General features: G+C 33.4%; 2 protein-coding genes across 2 annotated transcripts; both read left to right on the forward strand.

Annotated features, from left to right (window-relative positions):
* The first annotated feature begins 204 nt into the window (after positions 1-204).
* LOC139842085 (uncharacterized mitochondrial protein AtMg00810-like) lies at positions 205-609 on the forward strand. Its single transcript, XM_071832262.1, has one exon. The coding sequence runs from the start codon at positions 205-207 to the stop codon at positions 607-609; it is 405 nt and encodes a 134-aa protein (XP_071688363.1).
* An 18,332-nt stretch (positions 610-18,941) lies between these two features.
* LOC139842087 (uncharacterized) lies at positions 18,942-22,206 on the forward strand. Its single transcript, XM_071832263.1, has 6 exons — positions 18,942-19,113; positions 20,960-21,160; positions 21,344-21,530; positions 21,605-21,810; positions 21,913-22,011; positions 22,143-22,206. Exons 3-6 carry the CDS (start codon positions 21,378-21,380, stop codon positions 22,204-22,206), a joined length of 522 nt encoding a protein of 173 aa, XP_071688364.1. The 5' UTR covers positions 18,942-19,113; positions 20,960-21,160; positions 21,344-21,377.
* The last annotated feature ends 2,564 nt before the right edge of the window (positions 22,207-24,770 follow it).

A 24,770-nucleotide genomic window follows, 5' to 3' on the forward strand; every position in this document is an offset into this window, starting at 1 on the left:
AATCATGAACGTTTCGAAATATTATTCGTGTAAAGTACGTGTGTCACAAAGACAAGTCGGGCCATGAAAAGTTAAATACGGGAACAAGTAATACTTATAAGAACACGTTTATTAAAACACAAGCATTAATAATAAATTATTAATAATTAAACGTTGGAAAAATCCAGGGTCGTTACATATGCAGTTCAGCAGATTTGTCTTTTTATGCATGATCCTCGAGAGCAACATTTACACGCTCTCAAACAGATACTTCGTTATATTCAGGGAACTACCGATCTTGGCCTGCAACTCTATGCGTCATCTCCTACCACTTTAGTTGCATATTCTGATGCATATTGGGCTGGTTGCCCGACCACCAGACGCTCCACGTCTGGTTATTGTGTTTTTCTCGGCAGCAATCTTCTTTCCTGGTCTTCCAAGCGGCAGCTCACGCCATCCCGATCCAGTGGCAAAGCGGAATATCGCGGAGTTGCTAATGCTGTTGCCGAAACATGTTGGATTCGTAATCTACTACGTGAGCTTCACTGCCCGCTCACCTCGGCTACTTTGGTTTACTGTGATAATGTCATCTCCGTCTATCTCTCCACTAATCCGGTTCAACACCAGTGAACCAAACACATAGAGATTGATATACATTTTGTTCGCTACTTAGCCGCCCAGGGACAAGTTTGGGTATTGCACGTTCCGTCGAGATATCAGTTTGCAGACATCTTTACCAAAGGCCTCCCGTATGCTCTGTTTAACGAGTTTCGTTCCAGTTTGAGTATCCGCCGCACTCCCACTCAAACTGCGGGGGGATGTTAGCATATAGATTATATTAGCCCATGTCTTATATATTGTAATGGGTTTAGCCCACTTATATTTAGGGCTTTAGTATTGTTTAGGCTTTATATAATGGCATGTATGCACTATCAAATCATCAAGCAATAATATTATGTCTATCTTCTTTTAAGAGAAAATTCATGGCAGTGATGAAATTGTGTTTTTAATATGTAGCCAACGGGGGTCGAACTCCTGACCTCTCATAAAGGAGACATGCCACCAACCGTTGAACCACATCACAACTTTTAAAATCCCCTTAAATGGCTAAATCTTTCAATTTTAAATCTAGATTATAGCTTAAATAATATAGTTTGCAAAGTCACTTATGGCACACTGATTATTTTAGAGAATAGTAAACACATATACATAATTTTTATTACCTGACTTGAGTTGACCTTATTTAATCTAAACCAGTTTTATACAAAGTTCCTTTATCGACAACTCTTATGAAATTACATTGAACTTTGGTGAAGTCATGGTCTGCCCCGAATATAAATGGCACTGGTGAAGGTACCGAGTATCGATTTGATTCAGTTGGCCAGATAAGCTACACGATTTGATCTAAAAGCATGATTTGAATAATTTATATTGTAGGAGTCACAACCAAAAAACTGTGTTGTAGTTTGTTTCATCTTATAAATTACATATGTGCAGGACACACATGTGTTGTTATGGGATCTTGAAGTTAACTAACAAGCGGCATTAACTAAATAGAAATTTGTGATGCAAAGCAAATACAATATTTAGAACCAACACTAACTATTTTAGATAGCTGGATACCTGTTGGCTCATTTTTTAGGTTTGTAATGAGCCTGCTGTAAGCATACAATTGATTAAAAACTATGATATTGTTAAAATACAATGCAAATTTAGAATAATATGGAATTAGTAAATGTATATGGGTAAAATATCTATATATTAATATGTATAAGAAAATATCTAGATATTAGAATATGAGAGAAAAATCTAGAAATTGAAATGTAAAAGAAAAATCTAGATATTTGTAGGTTGTAGAAATATCTAGATATTTATATATCCATGGAAATATCTAGGTTCTAGAATGTTCCATGGAGTAGTATAAATATGGGAGGAGATTTCATTTGTGTTGTGTGAAGTTGTGAGAGTGAAATAAGAAGTGAGTTGTGAAGAAGAGAAGAAGAGTGTGAGTTAGCAAAAGTAGAGAAGATAAAGCTTGTAAGTAATATTGTAATTGTAATTTAATATAAGTGTTTTTGTTAAGTTTCCCGATCAAGCCTTAGTTTGTGTTTAAGTTCTTAGTGCACTTTTGTTGTTCTTATTATATGGTCGGCTCAGCCGCCTAAGTAATACATGGTCGGTTATACCGCCTAAAGATATATGGTCGACACTGTCGCCTAAGTACATTGTGCACTAAGGATTTATAAAATTAAAGGCTAACCAACGTCAAAGTGTTGGTGTAGTGAGTCTAGTATAGTCTAGATCCTCTATAGTGGTGTGTTGGGCTCGTCGAAGCTTCCAACAATTGGTATCAGAGCGGGTCGTTTGGGACCATTTCTAGTGGAGGAAATTGGTAAACGTTGGACGTTTACAACGGCTTGTTTTCACCAAGGCTCTAAGGAAGATTCTGTCGGAGCACAGTTAGGAACTGTGAAAGCTCATCGGTCAGGGACCAAGCTTATTGGACGTTGGACGTCATGATGGCAGATCTTGCAAGTACGAGCAGTGGAATCAAGAGTCTCAATAACCACAACTATGGTTATTGGCGGACTTGCATAGAATCCTACCTACAAGGACAGGATTTATGGGAAATAGTTGCTGGCAGTGACACAACGCCTCCACCGAAAGAAAATGCTGAAGCCTTGAGAAAATGGAACATCAAGGCCGGGAAGGCTTTATTTATATTGAAGACTACAATCGAGGAGGATCTATTGGAGCACATCCGTGACGAGAAAACACCAAAGGCAGCTTGGGAAACTTTTGAAAAATTATTTTCAAAGAAGAATGAAGCACGCCTCCAGCTCTTGGAAAATGAGCTCGCGGGTATCTCACAAGGAAGTCTGTCTATTTCTCAGTATTTCACCAAGGTGAAATCAATTTGCTGTGAGATATCTCAACTTGCTCCTGAAGAGAAAGTGAGTGATGCAAGGATGAAGAGAATTATCATCCACGGCTTAAGATCCGAGTATAATGGATTTATAGCCGCTGTGAGAGGATGGCCTACTCAACCATCATTAATAGAGCTGGAGAATCTATTGGCAAATCAAGAGGCATTAGCCAAGCAGATGAAAGAAGTAACCGTAAAAGACGAAGAAGATGCACTCTTCACCAATAAAAAGAAAGCAACATCTCGAAGACAAGAGGCGATGAAAGAAAGTAAGACATATGGGTGGAAGGGTCACCCAAAATCAAAAGGCAACGCTTCAGGGGAAGCTCAACAAGGAAGAAGAGATCATCGCCAACAATACGGGGAAAATGATAAGAGAAAGAATGGTGAATGCTTCAATTGTGGCAAGAAGGGTCATTTTGCTCGAGAATGTAGATTCCCCAGAAGGCGAACTTTCGAAGAAAATGTGGCCGCCGCAAGAGATGAGAAGAAAGAGGTCACATTCGAAGCAACCATTAATGAGGAAACATGGGATGCAGAAGCAGGACTCTCCGTTGAAGCTGACATGGATGATCAAGCTCTTGCAGCAACCTTAAAGTCAAAAATAAACGACAAAGATGATTGGATCATTGATTCTGGGTGCTCAAATCATATGGCCAATGATGAGACGAAGCTGCAAGAAATGGAGGATTACAAAGGAAAGAGAGTCGTGTTGACAGTCGACAATTCAAGGTTGTCTATTTCTCACATTGGAAAGACAATAATTCCAAATGAAGGCGACTCTCATAAGCTCCAACTCGAGAAGGTGTATCTTGTCCCTGGCCTAAAGAAGAATTTACTGTCAGTACCACAATTGACAGCAGAAGGGAACTATGTGCTCTTTGGACCAGAAGATGTGTCCGTATTCAAGAGAGTAAAGGTGGTTGGCAATCCAGTTATGCATGGAAGAAGAATAGAATCGGTCTATGTATTATCTGGTGAAACAGCTTATGTGGATAAGACTCGAAAAAATGAGACGGCTGATCTTTGGCATGAACGTCTTGGGCATGTGGGCTACAACAAGTAAAAGGAGATGATGGTAAAACGCATAGTAAATGGGCTTCCTCAAATTGATATTCGAACAGATACAATATGTGCTGGATGTCAATTTGGCAAAGCTCACCAATTGCCATTCAAGGAGTCAGCGCATCAGTCCAAGACACCACTAGAGCTCATACACTCAGATGTTTTCGGCCCAGTGAAACAAACATCACTTGGAGGTATGAAATATATGGTGACATTCATTGATGACTTCTCAAGATATGTGTGGGTTTATTTCATGAAGGAGAAGTCGGAGACTTTTCTGAAGTTTAAAGAGTTCAAGAACAAGGTAGAAAGTGAGCTCAATACTAAGATTCGATGCTTACGCACAGATAATGGAGGAGAATATTTATCAACTGAGTTCAATATCTATCTTAAGAAGCACAAGATCAGAAGGCAATTAACTTGCCCTAATACTCCACAACAGAATGGAGTGGCAGAACGTAAGAATCGTCATCTTGCTGAAACCTGTCGAAGTATGCTTCATGGTAAGAATGTACCAGGAAAATTTTGGGCCGAATGCATGAGGACGGCTTCATACGTGATTAACAGACTCCCACAAACAAAGTTGGGATATATTTCACCATATGAAAGATTATGGAAGATCAAGCCAACCATCAACCATCTCAAGGTTTTTGGATGTGTATGCTACGTCTTCGTACCAGATCATCTACGAAGCAAATTTGATAAGAAGGCAATTCGGTGCATTTTTGTCGGTTATGATGAATCAAGAAAAGGATGGAGATGTTGTGATCCAAATACTGGGAAGTGTCATACTTCAAGAAATGTGGTATTTGATGAAGCTTCTTCATGGTGGTCACCTCAAAAGATAGAGATTCCAGAATCTCATGGATTAGAAGAAGTTCCAGAAGAGAAAGAAGAACATAAAGAGCACATATCGTATCCAATTAAAGAAGGAGATGGATCGTACTCTAAGGAAACGAGTCCATGGAAAATAGGGGTACATCAATCTACATTCGAAGAGGTTCGTCCAAGCCAAATGGATGCCGAGGAGCATGTGCAAGAATTACGGAGATCAACAAGGCCGAGGCAACCTAATCCGAGGTATGCCAATGCTGCTCATGTGGATGAATTAATACATATTGAGCCTTCCACTTATGAAGAAGTAGCACAAAGTCAAGAATGGCATAAAGCGATGGAAGAAGAAATTAATGCACTAAAAGAAAACCAGACATGGAGTTTAGTTCCAAAGCCAAAAGATGTAAAACCAATATCTTGTAAATGGGTTTACAAGGTGAAGACTCGATCAGATGGCTCCATTGAAAGGTATAAAGCTCGACTTGTTGCTAGAGGTTTTTCTCAACAATATGGGCTAGATTATGAAGAAACGTTTAGTCCAGTGGCGAAGATCACAACAATTCGAGCTCTACTAGCTTTAGCCGCTAGCAAATCTTGGAAGCTGTGGCAGATGGATGTCAAGAACGCTTTCTTACATGGAGAACTTGACAAAGAAATTTATATGGAGCAACCAAGAGGCTTTGAGAACAAGTCCCATCCTGACCATGTCTGCAAATTAAAGAAAGCACTATACGGCTTGAAGCAGGCTCCAAGAGCTTGGTACGGGAAGATTGGCGAGTTTTTAGTAAAAAGTGGTTTCACAGTTGCTCCTTCAGATTCTAGTTTATTTGTGAAACAAGATCAAGGAAAACTAGCCATAGTGCTAGTATATGTGGATGACTTAATCATCACGGGAGATCACTATGAGGAGATTCAAAGAACAAGAGAGAATCTGTCTATCAGATTTCATATGAAGGAGCTTGGAGAACTCAAACATTTTCTTGGACTCGAAATAGAGCAGAAAAGAGAAGGATTGTTTTTGGGACAACATAAATATGCGCGAGATCTTTTACAAAAGTACGGAATGCTTAATTGCAAACCTATCTCAACTCCGATGGATCCGAATACAAAACTACGAGCAGATGAAGGAAAAAGTCTTCAAGATGTTACCATGTATCGAAAGATGGTCGGAAGTCTTATTTATCTCACACTAAGCCGGCCAGACATATCTTATGCAGTTGGAGTGGTTAGTCGATACATGAGCAATTCGAAGAAGCCTCACCTTGATGTTGTACGACGCATCTTAAGGTATGTTAAAGGCACTATTAACTTTGGCATTTTGTACAAGAAAACAAAAGAATGTCACGTGACTGGATATTGTGACGCCGATTACGCTGGAGACTATGATACACGACGGTCAACAACTGGATACATGTTTAGTCTTGGATCAGGAGTAATATCATGGTGCAGCAAGAGACAACCAACAGTGTCCTTGTCAAGCACTGAAGCAGAATATCGATCGGCATCGTCAGCAACACAAGAAATTACATGGTTGAAAAAACTAATGGAAGATCTTCATCAATCAACAGACTATCAAGTAGAGCTTTTCTGCGATAACCTATCAGCTATATGTCTAGCAGAGAATCCAGTCTTTCACGCAAGAACAAAACATATAGAAGTACACTATCACTATGTTCGCGAGAAGGTCCTTGAAGGGGAGATCAAGATGGTGCCAACAAAGACAGATGAACAGGTAGCAGATATATTCACCAAGAGCCTAAGTAAACCGAAGTTTACAAAATTCAGAGAAGCACTTGGAATGGTCTGCAAGACATCGTTGGAAGAAAATTTGCATTGAGGGGGAGTGTTAAAATACAATGCAAATTTAGAATAATATGAAATTAGTAAATGTATATGGGTAAAATATCTAGATATTAATATGTATAAGAAAATATCTAGATATTAGAATATGAGAGAAAAATCTAGAAATTGAAATGTAAAAGAAAAATCTAGATATTTGTAGGTTGTAGAAATATCTAGATATTTATATATCCATGGAAATATCTAGGTTCTAGAATGTTCCATGGAGTAGTATAAATATGGGAGGAGATTTCATTTGTGTTGTGTGAAGTTGTGAGAGTGAAATAAGAAGTGAGTTGTGAAGAAGAGAAGAAGAGTGTGAGTTAGCGAAAGTAGAGAAGATAAAGCTTGTAAGTAATATTGTAATTGTAATTTAATATAAGTGTTTTTGTTAAGTTTCCCGATCAAGCCTTAGTTTGTGTTTAAGTTCTTAGTGCACTTTTGTTGTTCTTATTATATGGTCGGCTCTGCCGCCTAAGTAATACATGGTCGGTTATACCGCCTAAAGATATATGGTCGACACTATCGCCTAAGTACATTGTGCACTAAGGATTTATAAAATTAAAGGCTAACCAACGTCAAAGTGTTGGTGTAGTGAGTCTAGTATAGTCTAGATCCTCTATAGTGGTGTGTTGGGCTCGTCGAAGCTTCCAACAGATATAATTGAATAAATCATAAGACTAATTGAATTATAACGCAAGATTAGATAGCTAAAAAGACCGAGTTTTTGACTTGCTAATTCAGAGTCTTGAAAGAAACTTAACTAATAATGATGATACAATGAATTTATCTATGAACAACTTGGTTCAATCCACCCATGAGGGCGCAGAAGTCGTTTATGCATGAATAAATCCCCGCAACTTCCTTTCATGTTGTCATCGTCAAATGCATGAAACCTCCCCGTTTCAAGAGAATAGAAAAGTATGGTGTTATTTTCAGAATATGACTGATGAAAGTAGATTTTGTTCTCCATTTTTGGTGTTGTAGCTTCAATGCATAAACATGTTGTTTCACTAACATAAATCACATCTTTTCCCAAGCTCTTTAGTTTCTCAAGTTTCGATGTAGATTGATTCAACTTGTGTACTTCAACCGATTTTTCAAACACATCTACGAAAACTAGTAAAAGATGTTGATCAGATTTTGTTAGGTAATAATTTGTAAGATGTTCAATGTACTTATATGGAACGTCCCTCTCAACAGACCGCCATAAATAATCATCTTCTTCTGTGTGTCTGAAAACAAAAAGTCTTCCACGAATCAAAGTATAAATATCTAGGCCATAGAAAGTTGGAAAACAAAGCAAACTTGAATAAAAATCGTTAGAACTCAGTCTACGCCATGATTGTTCTCGACTAACAAGATGAATGTAAATATTCAATCGACCTATCGTTTTGATTACAACAACCATACAATCAGAGGAAGTAGGGGCAGCAGAAAAACAACATTTGTCTATTACATGATTGTCTAGATGCGGAAGCTTACGTATATCACTTGTGAAGGGGTTAAAGAACATTAACTCTAATGTGTTTTTAGACATCAACAACCAACCATTTTTCGAACAATGAATTTGAAGATCACCAACAAGTTCTTGTGATCTTTGTAGGAAGTACTTGTTACCCAACATCGGATCTGTATTAGTTATAATGCCCCGATCAGTGTCTAAAACCATGGACCATGGTGATACTAAGGAATATGTCTGTAATCTCGGTATTTCTGTTATGTTGCTCCATCGAATGACAGGTAGTAGCATTGCAAACTGTTTGCATGTTGCAAGAAAATTTAGGTAGTCGACATCATCACAAAACTTCAAAATCAACTCCAAGATATGAAATGGAAATCTAAATAAGAGCTCATCATTGACTACCATATCATATTCATTGTCCTCTTCTTGTTTAGATTTAACACTGCACTTCATTTCTCCATAATCACCCTGTAACCTGCAGAAATTATGACATGATACAATTTTTTTTTATTTTTTTTATTTTGCTACATATGAAACATGTTAGAGAAGGAGGTACAAATTAATGAAAAGCAATACCTGCATTCAGGCATGGACCAAAGTGCATAGTTTGTAGGTGATAGACCTGTCTGTGGCATATGAAAGATGGTGGTAGTTCTACTTCGAACATTGTACGAATTTATAATTTTGTTCATCTGGTCAAGAATGTGTATATAACCCTTTAACTCACAGGGAATTGCAGGACTGCAATTCACATAGTTATTATCAAATAGATCAACGATAAACATAGCGTCTTTGAGGTCTTCCATTTTTTCCCACAACTTACTCGCCATATCCAATTTATACAAATACACAGAAACAATCTCCCACCTTTTCTTAATTAAATAAATGAAAAACAGATGGTCACACGAACCTTTTAGAAAACAAGAACTTTTAGAGTAAGGAATCTCGGGTTCGGGTCGTGGAGGTAGTTTCACTAAAGGTATTAGATTGATACAAACTATCTTATCCCGCATGCCAATCTCGACATGAATGACAAAATTTTCACAACAACCTCTAACCCGAGAACTCAAAACATATATTTTACCATCAACATAAGTTGGAGAAACTAGTAAACCATGGTAGGATCCTGTGATGTTCCATAGTTGTTTATCATATGACATTTCAGTCCAGTTTAACTTCTTCTTACTCTTGTGGCCTAATATGCAAAAAATAAATTTAGGTTCCTTTGATGTGGTTAGAAAAAAAATAGAGTTTGGATCATTAGGAGGGGACGACAAACAACATTCAAATTCGTGTATCTGTCCTCCAGTACGAACCACCAAAGGCGGGAGTTGTATGATCTTAGATGTTTGTGGGTTCCAAAGTGACCACATGATGTTATAAAATTTTAGGTTGGACAGAACCACCCAACCATGAAAACATGCTTGGATATGTTTCCCAATCAACTCAGGGATTCGACATCGATGTGGAGATGACGGGTTGTGTATGTTGTAGAAAATCTGCTCCTCTGCCTCCACTCCTCCTTTGTAGTTGGTGGGCTGAGCAACCAACCATGGATACTTTGTATGCTGCGGAGGTAACTCATCAGATACTGAATCGCTATTAATCTGCTTCTTATTCATCTAACATGTTCATAATAATTATAACAACAATAACAATATTACATAACATGCATGATTAACGATTAAACAATATTAATAAAATTAAACTACAATGGACAATAAAAAAGATCACGCATACATATTTACAAGCAGTCTAAACAGTACTACGAGAAACAATTCAATGAAAAATATATGTGCTGTATATAATTTGATATTTTGATATTTGATATATAAACAGTGGCAGAACCAGGATTCAAAATGATTGGTGTATCAAACTAATAACGAAATCTACCAAATTACATAAATTTGTCAGGATTTAAGATTATTGATGTCACAAAATAATAGCAAAATCTACCAAGTTACAATAATTGGATTAGCGGACTAAGATTAAATATAAACATGAAAAACAAATTTATCTTCTAACACAAATGTTATGTGAAATGTTTTTTCATTAAGAAATAAACCTTCATCAAACTTTAAAACATCTTTCTGACATATGTCATATATTGGGTCAGGGTGGACCCTAAATAAATGGGAAGAACTAAAAAATAGAGAATACGTATGTTTAGGGTTTGAACCTGCGTGTGGAAATCGAAGGAACAATTAAACAGCCAGTGGACTAACAATATATTTATGTTTTAGTTTATTAAATATCATATATATATTTAGTTAATTAAATATCATATATATATTCTTCCAATATCAAATATCAAATATCATATATATATATATGGTTTTTTCGATGGTGTCATATGACCCCATCCCTTTGTACATGGCTCCGCCACTGTATATAAATCGCGGTGGTTAGCATTATTAAGAACCTGGTTGTACAATATTATGAAGAATATAATGCGACTAAATTGCTTTTGCTTTTCAGAGAGAAAAAAAAAATGTATATGCACCAAAACTTTACCTCGAGAGCTCGTAATCGGCAGGTTGTGAATAACCCTGATAATTGTTTACGGTGTGTTCTACAAAGAGAAAAAAGTTTAATATATTTAACAGATTGTTTATATCAGCTAATAAAGGATTTTAGGGTTTTTAGTTTAAGTTGTCGGGGTGTACCTATTAATTAATTAAAATTACATATACGATTCGGATTCTGTTTGGTGTATATATTTATTATATGCATGTATATTTTAAGAAAATTATTTGAAAATCAACATTGTACAGAAAAAGAAAGAAAGAATTACCTTTGATTTTGATGTCTCCATTGTACTTACGAACACGAATAAGCGGACTTTGAATCAAGACTTAATTACGGTATATTTTTTTTATAGATTTTTTGTAATATATATATATATATATATATATATATATATATATATATATATATATATATATATATATATATATATAAACTTAATAATAATATTATTTACGGTATATAAAATTTTATATTATTATAATTATATTATATAGGCTATACTTATCTTTTATTTGAAGAATACACTCCTAGATCAAATTATTTTCTAATTCAAACTCTTCTCCTCATTAACTAACTTCATATTATTTTGGTCTATTAGTGTTAATATGCAATTAGACGTGTTTGGTTATTTAGGACTTTTCTTCACATAGGTTTTAAATTAGAGGTGTTCTGTTAATTTACTATAAGGGTTAGGTTAATTAAACGTGAGCTCGTTAACTTATTTAATCGGTTAACTTATTTAGACGTGTTCCAGTTAAAAGGCTTCCTCTAACTAATTGGACGTGTGTTGCAAACTAATTAGGCGTGTTCTTTGTAACTTATTAGACGTGTTCGTCATTTAGACGCGTTTCTTGCAAAACTTATTAGACGTGTTTCCAATTAGACGTGTTGTTTTTTCAATCGTGTTCCTAGTAAAAGTTATTAGACATGTTGTTAACTAGACGTGTTCCTTGCAAAACTTGTTAGACGTGTTGTCAATTAGACGTGTTCCTGGTAAAATTTATTAGACGTGATTACCAATTAGAGTTGTTATACTTATTTAGACGTGTTGCAAGTTTCTAATTAGACGTGTTGCTTCTATTATTTAAACGTGTTCCTTTTTTTTTGTAAAAACCTTAATTAGACGTGTTCCTTTTGTTAAATTAGACGTGTTATCTGAGGAACAAGTCTATATGAGGGGCACTGTTGAAAAGTGCAATCAAATACCAATACACCAAATTATAGAAGTTAATCATCAACCAAATCACCAAGAAACCAAATCTTTACAAGAATCTTTTACAGAAAACAGAAATTCAGAAATCTCAACCACTACAATTAATATCACAATTACTTAAACTCTATATGAATCAGAAACTCTATCATCAAGATGATGTAGAGCCAAGAACACCGAAAACTCTAGGGTTGAGAACAAAAAACGAATACAGAGAAAAACTTGAGAAAGAACAAAATACGAATGAATAAATTAATTAAAAATAACTTAATGACTTGCTTTTATACTCCTCTCTCAATAACATGGGTTGGACTCAAATAAGCCCACTTGAGAACATAAAAGCCCACTAAACTGCTGCAATCCACTAGCATCACTTAGCCCATGACAAGATGTTTCTGTTCAGCCCTTCAACTTCTGCAATCTACAAGACCAACCTCTTGACTATCAACTAGCAGCAACAACAACCTGAAATTGGCTAGAAAATCACAAATGAGAATAATCATAAAACCTATGTTTTAAACTAAGCTTGTTTGATGCTATAATTTTAACATCCCTCTCGAGCTTAGTTTGGAACAGGTCTAAAAGACCTAATTTATTTGTCAACTGTTTATGTTACTTATAGGTAACCCCTTTGTAAGAATGTCACTTAAATTTATTTAAAGAATGAATTTTAGTAACTTGAACAATTCCAGTTGAAATTTTATCTCTTAAGAAATGCAAATCAATATCAAAATGTTTGGTTTTTTCATGAAACACAGGATTTGCAGCTATTTGGATTGCAGAACTGTTATCACAAAATATTTCAACTGGAAGCTTAACTTTAATATTAAAGTCTAACAACAGATTTTTAATCCAAATAATTTCACAAGCAGTTGTTGCCATAGCTCTATACTCTACTTCAGCAGAAGACCTTGAAACAACTGATTGTTTTTTACTTTTCCATGACACAAGAGTATCACAAAAGTAAATAAGATAACCTGTTACAGACTTCCTATTAAGTCTGCACTTTCCCCAATCAGAATCACAGAAAGCATGAAGTGAAAACTTATCTGACTTAACAAAGTTGATTCCTTTTCCAGGAGCATTTTTTAAATATTTCAAAGTTCTGAATGCAAGTTTAAAATGTGACTGAAGAGGAGCATGCATATATTGACTTAGAACATGTACAGCAAAAGATATATCTGGTCTGGTTAGAGTCAAGTATATAAGTCTACCAACTAATTTTTGGTATTCTGTAACATTTGAAAGTAAAGTATCCTTTTCATTAGGCTCACAATTAATACAAGCATTAGATTCTATTGGTGTATATATTGGTTTGCAACCAAGTAAGCCATAATCATTTAATAACTCAATACAATACTTTCTTTGAGAAAGACACAAACCATGATCAGACTTAAGAATTTCAATTCCTAAAAAATACTTTAATTCTCCAAGATCTTTGATTAAAAACTTTGACTTTAAGAAAGTTTTGAAACTATTTATCTCAGTCAAGCTATTTCCTGTTATAACAATATCATCTAGATAAACTAAAAGAGCAATAAACAAGTCATCTTAGTTTTTAACATATAAAGAATAATCAGACTTACTTTGTTTAAACCCATGTTCAATTAAAGCAGAATTAAGTTTAGCATTCCATTGTCTTGGTGCTTGCTTTAAACCATATAATGACTTTGTTAATTTGCACACTTTTGAATTAGAAGAATCTGTATAATATCCTTTTGGTAAAGTCATATAAATTTCTTCTTTTAACTCACCATACAGAAAGGCATTATTAATGTCCAATTGATACAAAGGCCAATCATTTTGAAGAGCAATAGAAATAAAACATCTAACTATAACATGCTTTACAACAGGGCTAAAAGTTTCTTCATAATCAATCTCATCCTTTTGACTAAAACCTTTAGCCACAAGCCTTGCTTTATATCTTTCAACCTCACCATTAGATTTATATTTAACTCTGTATACCCACTTATTTCCAATTGGTTTTCTATTATCAGGAAGATCAGTAATCTCCCAAGTAGTATTTCTGTTTAAAGCTTCTATTTCAAGATTCATTGCTTCAACCCATTTAGGATCTTTACAAGCTTGTTCATATGTGTAGTGACCCGAACTTTTCCATATTTATATATTTTATTATATTAATTGAGATTGATATTTACATGATTAAATGTTTCCAACATGATAAGCAATCAAACTTGTTAAGACTTGATTATTTGAAATGAGTTTCATATAGACAATTGACCACCCAAGTTGACCGGCGATTCACGAACGTTAAAAACTTGTAAAAACTACATGATGTTATATAAATGGATATATATATGGTTAACATGAGATTATGATAAGTAAGTATCTCCATAAATATGTTAACAATGAGTTATATACAAACAAATGAGATTATTGATTTAGAAAACTCGAAAATGATATATATATATATATATATATATATATATATATATATATATATATATATATATATATATATATATATATATATATATATATATATATATATATATATATAACGATTATCGTTATAACAACGTCTTACTAAATACATATGTATCATATTAAGATATTGTTACACTATATTTAACATGATAAAATGATAATTAAGTAAATCATTAAGTGTGTTAACAATGAACTACATATGTAAAAACAAGACTACTAACTTAAGGATTTCGAAACGAGACATATATGTAACGAGTATCGTTGTAATAGTATTTTAACATATATATATATATGATGTTAAGATATATTTATACACCATGTTATTATGATAACTTAACAATTTAACATCTTATTTAAGTATTATAACAATGGATTAATTACATTTAACAAGATCGTTAACTTAAAGGTTTCAAAACAACACTTACATGTAACGACTAACGGTGACTTAACAACTCAGTTAAAATGTATATACATGTAGTGTATTAATATGTATTAGTACCCTTTTGGAAGACTTCATGACATATATCAAAGTACTTCTACTTAATAAAAATGCTTACAATTACATCCTCATTCATTTTCATCAACAATTCTACTCGTATGCACCCGTATTCGTACTCGTGCAATACACAGCTTCTAAGATGTATATACTATTGGTATATACACTCAATCATTAGCTCCTTAGCAGCCCATGTGAGTCATTAAACATGTGGTAACCATCTTTTGGCAACTAGCATGAAATATCTCACAAAATTACAAAAAATATTATAAATCATTCATGAATTATTTACATGAAAACAAACTTACACATCCTTTATATCTAATCCATATACCAACGACCAAAAACACCTACAAACACTTTCATTCTTAAATTTTCTTCATCTAATTGATCTCTCTCAAGTTCTATCTTCAAGTTCTAAGTGTTCTTCATAAATTCTATAAGTTCTAGTTTCATAAAATCAAGAATACTATCAAGTTTGCAAGATTACTTCCTAGCTTTCTAATCCAATCCAAGTAATCATCTAAGCTCAAGAAATCTTTCTTATTTACAGTAAGATATCTTTCTAATACAAGAACTTTCAAGCCATCCAAGAATCCTTTGAAGCTAGATCAATTTTTGTCACTTCCAGTAGGTTTACCTACTAAACTTGAGGTTCGTGAATCGACCAGTGGCCAAGTCTTACTTTCCGATGAAGTAAAAATCTGTGAAAGTGAGTTATAGTCCCATTTTTAAAATCTATTATTTTGGGATGAGAATACATGCAGTTTATAAATGTTTTACAAAATAGACACAAGTAATCAAAACTACTTTCTATGTTGGATTATCGAACTGAATATGCCCCTTTTTAGCTTGGTAGCCTAAGAATTAGGGAAATGGCCCCTAATTGATGCGAATCCTAAAGATAGATCTATTTGACCCAACAAGCCTCATCCGAGTACGGATGCTTTAGTACTTCGAATTATCATATCCGATGAGAGTCCCGGAATGATGGGGATATTCTATATGCATCCTGTTAAGGTCGGTTACCGGGTGTTCAACATATGAATGAATTTTTATCTCTATGCAGTTTGCGAAATGCCTGATATGAGATGTATATTTATGGAAAAAATGAAATCTTGTGGTCTATTATTATGATTTGATAATATATAGGTTAAACCTATAACTCACCAACATTTTTGTTGACGTTTTAAGCATGTTTATTCTCAGGTGATTATTAAGAGCTTCCGTTGTTGCATATTAAATTAAGGACAAGATTTGGAGTCTATGATTGTATGATATTGTGTAAAAACTGCATTCAAGATCTTAGTTTGATGTAACATATTTTTATTGTAAACCATTAGGTAATGGTCGTGTGTAAACGGTATATTTTAGATTATCATGTCTTGATAATCTACGTAATTTTTTTTTTAAACCTTTATCGATAAAAATAAAGGTTATGGTTATTTTAAAAATTAATGCAGTCTTTGAAAAATGTCTCATATAGAGGTCAAAACCTCGCGACGAAATCAATTAATATGGAACGTTTATAGTCAATATGAACGGGACATTTCAGTTGGTATCCGAGCGTTGGTCTTAGAGAACCGGAAATTTGCATTAGTGTGTCTAACCGAATTTGTTAGGATGCATTAGTGAGTCTGGACTTCGACCGTGTTTTCTTTAAAAACGATTGCTTATTATTATTATTATTATTATTATTATTATTATTATTATTATTATTATTATTATTATTTATTATTATTATATTATATTATAAAGAAGAAAGAATGCAACTAAATAAATTATTGATCGGAAAATTACCTCTTCAAAGAGAGCTCGCAATCGGCAGTTTGTGTAATTTTCACAGAAATTTACATTTTGACCTAATACCAGATGGGCCACACTTTATGTAGTCCGGGTAGAGATGCAAATAAAACTCGGACACGAAATGTACCTGACGCAATACTCGAAACCAGGTCCAAAAAACTCGGTACCCGGTTCCAATACCCGGATCGGGTAGGACCGGGTTGCTATTTTTGAAATCAACGAGTTAAAAACCCAACGTTAGCATTTGCTTTCCACGTGTCCATCATTGTTTGGTTATCAGCAAAGGTGCTTCATTTGACCGATTCACTTTTATAGTATGTGACCAGAATCAATTTTTCATTATTACTTAAGTATTTAATTTAAATTTAAATAATAATCAATTTAGCTATATACATTAAGAGAGAGAGTCTTGATTAACTAATAAATGTTTTCAAAACCTCTTTAATTATCGTTAGATTATAAAATTACATTAGAATACTCCTTGATCCAACGATCAAAAAATTAGCTAATAAATCAAAACTTATTATAATATACCTAAAATACCCTTAAATTAAGAAAAAAACACGGTAGATTTGAACAAAATTAGGGGTTTCAATATCTATAACCTATTATAATTCTCATAGATATTCCACGTGGCTTCCCCCAGCTTTTCCCTGCCCCTTATTTCAAACTTATTCTCAAATCATGACATCTGTTCAATTGTAATTGGTTTATTCTCTGAAACCGATACAAATTAAACGGATCTTCATTTGCTTCTTCCCCACATATTTTTCTCATTCAATACCACGATTAACATAACATATACGATCTTCAGTTACACGCTCATATTCTCTTCTATCGGCCGATTCATGGATTCAATAGCATTTTTGTTTCCTAATTAGGGTTTATCAAATTTAATCTTCTGCAATTCTCATCTTCTAATAGGGTTTCATATTTTTAAAATCAGATAGCCGCATGACCTCCATCGATTTCAATTATGTAACGATGGATTTACAAATCGTTGAATTTTTGGGATGATTTTGATGAAGCCTCTCATCGGAAAGTACCAGGTACCGATTTCAATAGAAAGTTTACGTTTATAATTTTAACCATTAAGGGTGATTTGGAGTTTTGTAATCGGTAAATTTCAACGATATCATAGATGAATTTATGAAATCGATTAATTTTTGATTAAATTTCATTTGATAATTTATTTGTAACATGATAAAGTTGATTTAGATAATTAGTTAAATACTACATGTATGTGGTGAGTTTTTTTTGTTGTTGATTGAATAATTACTTGATTTTTTTGGTTGCTGATTGAATAATATCACAACTATGTCTTTATATGGTTGATCAGATTATCACATTTAGTAAGGTTTTGTACTTTATAATAAGTGACTTTAATCAGCATATAATCCATATTGTATATCAACAACAATTAAACTGTACACTAAAGCAATATAAGTAAACTGATTATATATGATACCATAAAAACATGGGTCACATACGAAGATGTTTGAAGAGTCTTAGAATAGTTTTGCTGTTTTTTGATGTTTTGAAGGTCAGTTTGACTTTTATAAGTCAAACTGTTACTACTGTATGCTGGCAATATGGATTTTAAGCAGTTAAAAAGTGTTTTGAGTTTATCTTCGTTCTCAAGTTGCTTAATAGGTTTATTCTGCGTGGGTTGGCATTTTTAAGTTAAGCTACACGTTTCGATTGTTAGTTCATCAGTGTTTGGTTATATATAAAGGTTGGGATTGGAAGTTAAAGAGCTTAATTAGGATTTAATTAGGATTTACAGATGGTATAATTTTGGATTTACAGATAGTATAATTTTGGTTTGAATAGTTTAATGGGTTTATTATGTGTAGTTCCACTTCTTGCTCTAAAAATTAGGATAGACTTCAGACTAACATTATAAATGGTATGCCTTTTGATGACTCATAAAGTAGCTTACATTAGGTTGAATACGATTGACATGTTGTTTATAGGTAATTGTTTGCTGACATATACAACAAGAGGTGTGTCGGGTTTGACAAATTATATCATGGAAAGTGGGATGTTAAAGCCAAGATTTTTGCTGTGATGTTGTCGTTGTTTGTAAAGGACATTATCCGGAGCCCTGAATAGAAGATATGTCGGGTATCTTTAGTTATGGATTAAGAATGTTAATGCTTCAAATAATTGACCGTGTTCAGCCCTTTAAATTTTGTTACCTTTTTAGTACTTTATGTATAATACATATAATATGTACGAATATTAACGTATTACTATACAAACTTTTTTAGCCACCGTGCAACGCACAGGCTATTAAAGCTAGTCTTCTCATAATTCTAATTCTATTTTAAGGTCGATTTCAACAAACCTAGCTTCTCAATATCTCCAATTACCACCTCTCCACCGTCGCCTCCTTCACCAGTCACCACTCACCACCTCCGTCACCGCCTCCGTCAACGTCAGCGTATTTGGTGCAAGCGGCCTCGAATTCTCCGCCTGTAACCTACTTCAAAAGCACTGCCATCGTCTATCAGGTAGTGTATTGCTTTTGTTACGAATTTTAGATTTTAGGGTTTGAATTTGGAATTTATATTTCAAAAAACAGAAGTAAAAATCAACCAATTTAGTTTATATAATTTAACTATTTAATCAATTAATAAGTTTTTGAAATTCATGACTTGATGTTTATGGTTTGAAAGTCGTCAAATGATTACTTGATTATTTATCTTTGACGATTTAGTTAGATTTTAACTTATTTTTTAGATGTCTGATGTGTTAATTTATTGTTATTATTTTCACTAATTAATAATTAACCGTGTTTAAATATTGAAAATCATGCGTGAGTTAAAAAAATGGGTGTATTTAAACTGTTTGATGATATGTTTGTATGAAAAGTTAGCTTAATTGTTTGATGAAAGAAGAACTGTTTGGTTTACACGATGACAGAAAAAAACGGCCTACAGCATCCGATATGAATTGTATTTATTAATTTTTTTTATTGTTTATTGTTTATGTGATTTAATTAAGATTAAAAAACTGCAATTGGGATCATCTGCAAGATTTATGCTTCAAATATTGGTATAGAGTTTAGGTGTAGGGTTTTAGGTTTAGATTTAGGGTTAGTGTTTAGATTTATAGTGTACGGTTTAGATTTTAGGGTTTAGATTTTAGGGTTTAGAGTTTAGGGTTTAGATTTAGGGTTTAGAGTTTAGGTGTATGGTTTTAGGTTTAGATTTAGGGTTTAGGGTTTAGATTAGGGTTTAGGGTTTAGATTCTAGGGTTTATATTTTAGGGCTTAGAGTTTAGGGTTAGGGTTAGGGTTAGGGTTCAGAGTTTTTAGGGTTTAGGGTTCAAATTTTAGGGTTTAGAGTTTAGTCTTAGGGTTTATGGTTGATTTTAGGGTTTAGGTTTAGGTTTAGGTTTAGGGTTGATTTTAGGGTTTAGGTTTAGGTTTAGGGTTGATTTTAGGGTTTAGGCTTTAGGTTAGGGTTTTGGGTTTAGATCTTAGGGTTTAGAGTTTAGGTTTAGGGTTTATGATTGATTTTAGGGTTTAGGTTTAGGTTTAGGGTTGATTTTAGGGTATGGGTTTAGGTTTAGGGTTGGTTTTAGGGTTTAGGCTTTAGGCTAGGGTTTTGGGTTTAGATCTTAGGGTTTAGAGTTTAGGTTTAGGGTTTATGGTTGATTTTAGGGTTTAAGTTTAGGTTTAGGGTTGATTTTAGGGTTTAGGTTTAGGTTTAGGGCTGATTTTAGGGTTTAGGCTTTAGGTTAGGGTTTTGGGTTTAGATTTTAGGGTTTAGAGTTTAGGTTTAGGGTTTATGATTGATTTTAGGGCTTAGGTTTAGGTTTAGGTTTGGGGTTTATGATTGATTTTAGGGTTTAGGTTTAGATTTAGGGTTGATTTTGGGGTTTAGGTTTAGGGTTGATTTTAGGGTTTAGGTTTAGGTTTAGGTTTAGGGTTGATTTTAGGGTTTAGGTTTAGGTTTAGGGTTGATTTTAGGGTTTAGGTTTTAGGCTTTAGGTTAGGGTTTTGGGTTTAGATTTAGGGTTTAGGCTTGAGGTTAGGGTTTAGGGTTTAGATTCTAGGGTTTAGATTTTAGGGTTAGGTTTAGTTTTTAAATCAAAGGATTTAGAAGAGTTTAACAAAATATTTTCAAAACCCCCTTAGTTATCGTTAGATTAGAAAATTACGTTACAATATCCCTAATCCAACGATCATTAATCATCCACAAAATTATTAAGTAATAAATCAATTTTAAATACACTCCATCCTGCATGCGAAACGTGATGATCATAATGAAAAGAAACAGATTTCAGGTACTTAAGTGCTCTCCAATCAAGCATATATACTCTGATTACATAATATTTCATAATGGTGTTCAGATCCATAACATAAAAAGAAGTTTGCAGTGGAATACCGAACGGAAGTCTCACTCCATGTTACAGGAGTCGTTTGCCAAAGTTGCATTCTTTGACGATGATATTGTGGAGTCAGAAAAGAATTATGTCTCTTTAAACTCATTCTTGGTGTAAGTATACCAGAAAAGAGTTGTCATACATTATGGTTATTCGTAAAGTAATCAAGTATGTTAATGTTAATTCTCTTTGTATGTTTAAATTTCTTCTTGAGATTATGAACTGTTTGAATGATAACAAGTTTAACTGTTTGATTCGTTTCTTACCAAAAATTGGCATGTTGTTTGAATGTTGCTTTAATTGTAGTACGTATAGAGCATAGCTGAAATATGAACTGTTGATAAATGACAGGGAGCATTTGAAGTGAAAGAATATCATTGAGATTATGGATGAATCTCCGGCACCAGACCTTGGTTCCATGAGAAAATTTCTCGAGGTCAGAACGATATCTTTCTGTACGAAAATGGGCCATAAAGAAGGTTGGGTAATGGTCAAAAGATCTTTCTGTACAAAAATCATAGTTGAATTTGCCAAAGGGGTATGCTATTCATTCTAATGTATTATTCTTTATTTATTAGCCATCGACTTCATTCGGTACCCGTTGACATACAGGTGCCACGTGGCAGTGGTGGTTATGTGGGCGGGTCACGTGAATATCTTGGCAGAGGTCCTCCTCCTGGTGCGGGTCGCTGCTTTAATTTTGGACTAGATGGTCAATGGTCTCGAGATTGTAAAGCTGGTGACTGGAAGAACAAATCTTATCGTTGTGGTGAGCGAGGCCATATAGAGAGACATTGTCAGAACAACCCGAAGAAGTTGTGAGTTTTTTTACACGTCTTTAAATTATTTTCCATCATTTGTGAAGCCATGTTTCTGTGATTTAGTTTTTTGTTTTTGTTTTTTGTTGTTGTTTTATTTAGTGTTGAGAGCAAGCGTGGGCGAAGTTACTCGAGGACTCCTTCTCCACCTCGACGAGGTAGAAGCCGCAGTCGTAGTTATAGCAGGTGCTGCAGCTACAGGTTACAAACTTTTTCATTTTTTTATGATTGAACTTTAGTTGATAGTCATCTATATGAGAGAAGCTTAATGTGATCTGTATAGCGTTCTGTAATTGAGTGTATTACCTAGGTTTTTTTTATTTATCATTCAGGCAATTTGGAACTCCTCAAGATCTATCTTTAGGATTCGCGTCATTTAGGGTGTCTGTTCCCTAATTCTTAGATTACCAGACTAAAAAGGGGCATATTCGGTTTAATAATCCAGCCATAGAATGTAGTTTCATTTACTTGTGTCTATTTTGTAAAACATTTATAAAACTGCATGTATTCTCATCCCAAAATATTAGATTTTAAAAGTGGGACTATAACTCACTTTCACAGATTTTTACTTCGTCGGGAAGTAAGACTTGGCCACTGGTCGATTCACGAACCTATAACAAATATGTACATATATATCAAAGTATGATCAAAATATATTTACAACATTTTTAATACGTTTTTGCTGTTTTAAGTTTATTCAGTCAGCTGTCCTTGTTAGTGACCTACAACTAGTTTTCCATAGTTAGATGTACAGAAATAAATTGATATATATTATCTTGACCCAATCCACAACCCAGTGTATACACGTCTCAGGCTAGATCACAACTCAAAGTATATATATTTTTGGAATCAACCTCAACCCTGTATAGCTAACTCAAACATTACTGCATATAGAGTGTCTATGGTTGTTCCAAATAATATATATACATGGGTCGATATGATATGTCAAAACATTTGCATACGTGTATATGGTATCCCAAGATTACATAATATATTAGAATACATGTATAATACAATATAAGTTAGCTAGGATATGATTTTTATAGAATTGTTACAATATTTCCCGTAGCTACAACAATCAAAAAATATCCAATCTTGTTTTACCCATAACTTCTTCGTTTTAAATCCGTTTTGAGTGAATCAAATTGCTATCGTTTCATATTGAACTCTATTTTATGAATCTAAACAGAAAAAGTATAGGTTTATAGTCGAAAATATAAGTTACAGGTCGTTTCGATAAGAGGTAGTCATTTCAGTCGAAAGAACGACGTCTTGATGACTATTTTGAAAAACATACTTCCACTTTGAGTTTAACCATGATTTTTGGATATAGTTTCATGTTCATAAGAAAAATTATTTTCCCAGAAGAAAAACTTTTAAATCAAAGTTTATCATAGTTTTTAATTAACTAATCCAAAATAGCCCGCGGTGTTACTACGACGGCGTATATCCGGTTTTACGGTGTTTTTCGCGTTTTCAGGTTTTTAATCATTAAGTTAGAATATCAGATAGATATAGAACATGTATTTAGTTGATTTTAAAAGTCAAGTTAGAAGGATTAACTTTTGTTTGCGAACAAGTTTAGAATTAACTAAACTATGTTCTAGTGATTTCAAGTTTAAACCTTCGAATAAGGTAGTTTTATATATATGAATCGAATGATGTTATGAACATCATTACTACCTCAGGTTTTGTGGATAAACCTATTGGAAATGAGAAAAATAGATCTAGCTTCAAAGGATCCTTGGATGGCTTGAAATTTCTTAAAGCAGAATCATGACACAAAAACAAGTTCAAGTAAGATTTCCCCTCGAAATAAGATTATTATAGTTATTGAAATTGAATCAAAGTTTGAATATGAGTATTACCTTATATTATAAAGATATCTTACTATAAATAAGAAAGATTTCTTGAGGTTGGATGATCACTTTACAAGATTGGAAGTAAGCTAGCAAACTTGGAAGTATTCTTGATTTTATGAAACTAGAACTTATGGAATTTATGAAGAACACTTAGAACTTGAAGATAGAACTTGAGAGAGATCAATTAGATGAAGAAAATTGAAGAATTAAAGTGTTTGTAGGTGTTTTTGGTCGTTGGTATATGGATTAGATATAAAGGATGTGTAATTTTGTTTACATGTAAATAAGTCATGAACGATTACTAATATTTTTGTAATTTTATGAGATATTTCAAGCTAGTTGCCAAATGATGGTTCCCACATGTGTTAGGTGACTCACTTGGGCTGCTAATAGCTGATCATTGGAGTGTATATACCAATAATACATGCATCTAAAAGCTGTGTATTGTACGAGTACGAATACGGGTGCATACGAGTAGAATTGTTGATGAAACTGAACGAGGATATAATTGTAAGCATTTTTGTTAAGTAGAAGTATTTTGATAAGTGTATTGAAGTCTTTAAAAAGTGTATGAATACATATTGTTAATGAATACATATTAAAACACTACATGTATATACATTTTAACTGAGTCGTTAAGTCATCGTTAGTCGTTACATGTAAATGTTGATTTGAAACCTTTAGGTTAACGATCTTGTTAAATGTTGTTAACCCAATGTTTATTATATCTAATGAGATGTTAAATTATTATATTATCATGATATTATGATATATTAATATATCTTAATATGATATATATACATTTAAATGTCGTTACAACGATAATCGTTACATATATGTCTCGTTTCGAAATCATTAAGTTAGTAGTCTTGTTTTTACATATGTAGTTCATTGTTAATATACTTAATGATATGTTTACTTATCATTATCATGTTTATATATAGTGTAACAATATCTTAAAATGATTCATATGTAATTTGTAAAACATTGTTATAACGATAATTGTTATATATATCGTTTTCAAGTTTCTTGATTCAATAGTCTCATTTTTATGTATATAACTCATTGTTAAAATATCTAATGAGATACTTACTTATC

The sequence above is a fragment of the Rutidosis leptorrhynchoides genome, chromosome 4 (assembly GCF_046630445.1).
Source record: "Rutidosis leptorrhynchoides isolate AG116_Rl617_1_P2 chromosome 4, CSIRO_AGI_Rlap_v1, whole genome shotgun sequence".
Lineage (NCBI taxonomy): Eukaryota > Viridiplantae > Streptophyta > Magnoliopsida > Asterales > Asteraceae > Rutidosis > Rutidosis leptorrhynchoides.

What these genes read in the sequence shown, in the direction of transcription:
- LOC139842085 (XM_071832262.1), top strand. Translation starts at nt 205, where the DNA reads ATGCATGATCCTCGAGAGCAACATTTACACGCTCTCAAACAGATACTT.
- LOC139842087 (XM_071832263.1), top strand. Translation starts at nt 21,378, where the DNA reads ATGGATGAATCTCCGGCACCAGACCTTGGTTCCATGAGAAAATTTCTC. An exon ending in TAGTTGAATTTGCCAAAGGG is followed by an intron (nt 21,531 to 21,604) that starts GTATGCTATTCA and finishes GTTGACATACAG; the next exon opens with GTGCCACGTGGCAGTGGTGG. An exon ending in AGCAGGTGCTGCAGCTACAG is followed by an intron (nt 22,012 to 22,142) that starts GTTACAAACTTT and finishes TTTATCATTCAG; the next exon opens with GCAATTTGGAACTCCTCAAG.